The 5,457-nt window shown below is 37.0% G+C and overlaps 1 protein-coding gene across 1 annotated transcript in view; it reads right to left on the bottom strand.

The window, feature by feature from the left end:
* Nucleotides 1–628: 628 nt before the first annotated feature.
* The window catches only part of St20 (suppressor of tumorigenicity 20), an 8,973-nt gene continuing 4,144 nt past the window's right edge, over nucleotides 629–5,457 (bottom strand). The window contains exon 2 of the mRNA XM_005366690.2: nucleotides 629–880. Coding sequence (XP_005366747.1) covers nucleotides 692–880 — 189 coding nt within the window. The 3' untranslated portion in view covers nucleotides 629–691. The remainder of the gene's footprint in view (nucleotides 881–5,457) is intronic.

The raw sequence follows: 5,457 nt of genomic DNA, 5'->3' as shown, positions 1-5,457 counted from the left end.
ACACGTTTAAAAATGGCTTGATATTCATTTAATTGTTTTTGTTTAAACCGCTCCAGGTTCCTGCTGTAGGAGCAGGAAGAGAAGCAAATTCTTCCTAACTACTAGAAAGGCAGACTGATCATATATAGTCTGACTATTGACTTGGTTTGGGGAAAGTGAATTCTGCTTTTTGTGTCTTGCCTGGGCAAAAATGGAGTGGGAGGTGCTGAAAGAAGAGAAGGCAAGAGAAGATCAGAGAGAAAAATGATTTGAGGCTGTCCTTTTAGGGCATCATTTTTGACCCCAACACTGTGTATCTGACTGCCCTATCCATTGAAGCCCAAATGAAAGGCCAGAGAGTAAAGGTTGGGGTGAGTACATCATTGAGCAACTAAGCAACCAGGACCTCTGAGGATAGAGGAAGTGTGGACTCAGGAATTGTTAGGAAGCAGATTTTAGCCCCCATATGGTATAGCCTAGAATAACTTTGAATAACAAGCATCCTTGTATGGAAGTCTCTCCCTCAAGGAAGAGGTAGAAAAGACACTACCCTCCAGGTCATCATCAGTCCTTACTTCAGTACCTGTCCCTGTGTTGAGTATTGTTGAAGTTCCAGGCAGACTCAAAACTTTAAAACATGAAGCACAAAAAGAAACAAATATCAGTAATTTATTCCATAAAGTGAGAACAAAACATTGGCAACTCCGGAAAGTCAAGTCTCATCTGAGTTGTGTGTATATGGAAGTACTAAGTGCTGGTCACCATTGTCACAGGAGCCAGGGTTCTCTCTGGTCAATAGCGTTGCTCGAGAAGAAAAGAACATTTTCCAGATCTGTCCTGTCATTTCCAGAAAAGTCAGCCAGCCAGATTTAGGTTCAAATTTCTTCATGAAGCCGTCTTCCTATGAGAACAAAGGAAAGATTTAAGAATCGGTGAAATAATCTTCTCTATACTCTCCCTATGTGTAGTCATTTTATTCTCAACATTGTTCACTTCTCCAAAGCTAAACTCCTTTAGAAACTCTACCCGATAGAAATACAGTTTGAGCTCTATATGTTGGTTTCAAGGGGTTTTGAAGCCATATATTAATAAGTGTCATTGTAAACCTTCTGTTGCTTTGCAGAGACCATGACCAAGGTAGCTCTTAATTTCATTGGAGGCCGGCTTACAGTTCCATTCTCATAGTGGCAGGGAGCATGGTGACATGCAGTAGCTGCTCAAGAGCTACAACCTGATTTGATGCATAAGCACAGAGAGAGACTCTAGGAGGTTGGCATGGGCTTTGGAAACCCCAGTGACATATTTCTTCCAACAAGGCCATACCTCCTAATCCTTTTCAATCCTTTCAAATAGTGCCACATGAGCCTATGGAATCATTCTTATTCAAAGCACCACAGAAGGAAAAAAGGAGAAAGAATTTGAACACATATCTAGTTCAATGTGTATTTAGTATATGAATATCTTTCAGGGTATAGACAGTATGAAGCCATTATTGAGATATACTAGACTTCCAAAGAGTAGGACTTTCATCTTCATTCAAACTAGCCTTGTTTCTGTTGCTCACTAGTTATAAGCTCCAGGGAAAGAAATTCTGGTTTTTTTTCTCTCTTTTTCTTTCAGTTGCATAGCACTAAAAAATGAATTTATATTTATAAATTGTATTTTGCTAAAAAATTGTTATTATTATTTTGTTTGCTTTGTTTTCCAGACAGGATTTTTTTCATATAACAGCTATGGCTACCCTAGAACTCACTTTGTAAACCAGGTGGCTTTAAATTCATAGAGATCTGCCTGCCTCTGCCTCCCGAGTGCTAGAATTAAAGTAATCCCAGCACTCGGGAGGCAGAGGCAGGCGGATCTCTGTGAGTTCGAGACCAGCCTGGTCTACCAAGGGAGTTCCAGGACACGCTCCAAAGCTACAGAGAAACCCTGTCTCAAAAAAACCAAAAAAAAATAATAATAAAGTACCACTGCCCAGCTGTATTGAGAATTATAAGGACTCATAGTAAATCCAGATTAAACCAATGTTCTTGATTCTAAGAGAATGTTGTATATTTCCACCATAATTACTTTTGAAGCTGGTCTTTTTTTTTTAATTAGGAAAATCCAGGCTGGTATAAATGCCTGTCTATGATATATGAATTCCTAAATTCAAGCTACAGAATACACACACACACACACACACACAGCAAAAAAAAAATGAACTATGGCACACTGTAACAATATTTTAGCAACTTGAAATCTATAATTATATCTTCATTAGATATTGCTTCTAGCCTCATACTAACTTTTATTTTATCTAATGAGAACACTGACACTTGGGGAAAAGGTAGCTAAGATAATACAACTCATGTTGAGTAACAGTACATACTGTGTTCTCAACTCTTGGGAGATGGAAACAGGAGGATTACTGTAAGAAAGCCTTGACTACACAGTGAGTTTCAAGCCACCATGGGCTACACAGCAAGATGCTGTACCAAAAAAATAAATAAATAAAAGATAATATAATTTTTTTGCCTGGACCAGGGTTAGGATGTGAACATTATACTCTTTTCACTCCGTATATTTCAAAACAAGCTCAAATGACAAACTGTTCAAAACACTTATTTTATTTGTTTATTTATTTTTATTTATACTCATTTTATTTTCTAGAACTTACGAAGTAGCCAGAGATACCCCTGAACTTTTGAATCTTGTGTCTCTATCTCCTAGCACTGGAGTTATAGCCATGCCCCATCATGCCTGGTTCAGGCAGTGCTAGACACCAGAACCTTGTGTATGCTAAGCAGGCAACCTGCCAGCTGAGTTATATCCCCAGACTGTGTTCACACACTCTCTGTACCACCATCCCTGATATTTTTTTTGTTCATCTAAGTAAACATTTGCTTTGCATCTTGTAAGTTCCAGGATTACAATGTCTCCAAATGTTTATGTCATAATAGGACTAATACCAGAAAAGTGAATCAGGTGTAGCTTCTTGGGAGTCAGAGGACTCTGAAAATTTCTACAGATCTTGAAATTAATAGTTGTGGAATCATCACCAAACCAGGCAGCCACCAGAGAGGAAAGTGTCTGTGTGTGGTATGCAGAGTCAGCTGTGAGACACATGATATCATGTTCCACCAGAAAACAATAAATTGCTCACTTCCCTGTTTCCTCTTCTTCTAACCTTATATTCTCACATAGTATCCACAGTCTTGGTAGTTAGACATTTCTTGTTCCCCCTTCCAAGAATAGATGTAATTTTATAGCACATAGGCAAGTAATAACCTTTAAAATGTCCTTTTATTAACAGGAAAACTGATCATTTCTGGGCAGTTAACATGCTAACTTCTTACATATTTTCAACTTATAAGGTAAAGAAAGTAAAAGAAAAAGCTAAATGAAAATATAAAATAGTTACAAATCTATAAAAAACTAAAATTAAAAGAACTGAAAACCAGGAAAATATATTTATCAGGAAAGAGTTAATTCAAATATAAGAAAAATTAATCAGGCCGTAACAGTTAAAAAGAGAACTTCACTGAGACTTAAATTATGAATAATACATAGGAAAACACTTTAAGATTATGAGCAATTAAAGAGCTTTACATTATAACACAATCAGTTGTTTATAGCTATAAAAATATTTTTCTCAACAGGTTCTTTTAAAACTATTTCCTTTAGTGATGCAATTTGAATCTTAAGGGCATTACATAAAAATAAATATACAAATAAGAATTCATTATCACATCAGTAATGTAGTAATAAACAAAAAATGCCCATGTCTGGTTATTTCTTGGAGTAGTGAAATTTTGCTAAATTGGGTTACTCTGATTTTGAGAAACCCTAAAGCATAAAGTAATATACCAAGTTGCCATGGTTTGTTTCTACCTTCCAAAACTCATGTTGAGTCTTAATTGCTATTTTGATAATATTAAAGTTGGAATCTTTAAGAAATGGTTTGGTCATGGGAGCACCCCCTCCATGACTATATCAAGACTATTATCCAAGGAGTGGATTTGTTATCAAAAGATGTGTTCAGCCCTATAGTCATCTTTCCTTCCTCCTCCCATCCCTGCCTTTCTTCCTGAAGCCCTTCAGTGCTGGTACCCTTCAGTGCTGGAGCCCTTGGATGCTGGCACTCTCAGACTCCCCAAACAACTTCCTTTTTGTTATTATTTACTGTGTGATATTCTATTATAGTATTACAAAGCAGACTAACACATATTGTACCAATAACCCAAAGAAAATTAAAACCCCTGACTTCTTTTTAAAGATATAAGTGGGTATCACGGTCACTCCTCTAGAGACATTAATTCAGTTATTCATTTGACAGCTGCTTCGGTGGGCTGGGGGTATCGCTTTATGGTGGAGTATGTGCCTAACATTTACAGGGCTTGGCTATTTAGACCTTTGGAAATGCCTTTCCTGAGAAGAATGATGAATCAATCACCTATACATCTCTGTGCATCTATCCACTCTGCCCATTCACTTTGTTACCAAACTTACTACACCATTAGAGCAAGAGGAAGAAGGCGGGAGGGGAGGAAGGGGAAGAAAAGAGGAGGGGATGGCTTAGCTTAGCTCTTACTAATCTTACTATTCTGGTTACTTGAAAGGGGCCAATTCAGTATATCCCCACTTATAAAAGGGGTTTTTTTTGTAGTTAAAGCAGTTTTTAAAAACTGTATATTTAAATTTTTGGAATTTCCCATATAATCACTCTATTTACATATTCATGATGTACTTTTACAAGAAAACTTTCTGGTTCTTTACATATAGGTGTTGTCTTAATTTTTATTATGTTTATTCAACATTATTATTATTACATTATATAAATTACATAATTATGCTATATTATGTGTTATATATATGGCACAGGCAACCTGAAACTTGGAGTACTTCCTAGGTGACCTAACCTAAGCCGTGCCTCTAATAAGCAGGTAATTTGGAGTTCAGTCCTCAGATTTCATTGTCAATTCCTGAGATATATAATTATTTGTCAGGTGCCTTCCGTGCAATAGACGCTATGCTAAGCATAATGACATAGTGATGTGAATAGTAGATACAGTCCCCCTCTGTGGGACTAATGACCAAATATTCTTCTCTATTATACAAGTCTGGACACAGGAAAGTACTCATTCAAGAATATGGAAGTAGGAAAGTAACCTTAATCAAACTAAAGTATGATTCCCAAGGGGTGAGCCATTGAGTTCCATCTTAAGCACACTCTGTTTCACAGACAGGGTCTTGCTATATTACCCACACTGGCCTTGAAATTCTCCTGTGCTCAAGCAGTGTTCCTTTAGCCTTTGCCCTGTGTAGCTGAGACTAGAGACACCAGCCCCTAAAATCTACGCTAATAGCTTTAGGAACTATCTTTACCTCCCAAATGCTCGTGATAACTTAAAAAAAAATCACATTAAATATTTTACCACCTATTATGAGTCCAACTGTGCACATCAAACTGGTAGAGGGAGCTAGAGAAAATAGAAA

Source organism: Microtus ochrogaster, unplaced genomic scaffold (genome assembly GCF_000317375.1).
Source record: "Microtus ochrogaster isolate Prairie Vole_2 unplaced genomic scaffold, MicOch1.0 UNK12, whole genome shotgun sequence".
NCBI lineage: Eukaryota > Metazoa > Chordata > Mammalia > Rodentia > Cricetidae > Microtus > Microtus ochrogaster.
The sequence above is the reverse complement of the archived record's forward strand: the minus strand, read 5'-3'. Positions and strand labels throughout refer to the sequence as shown.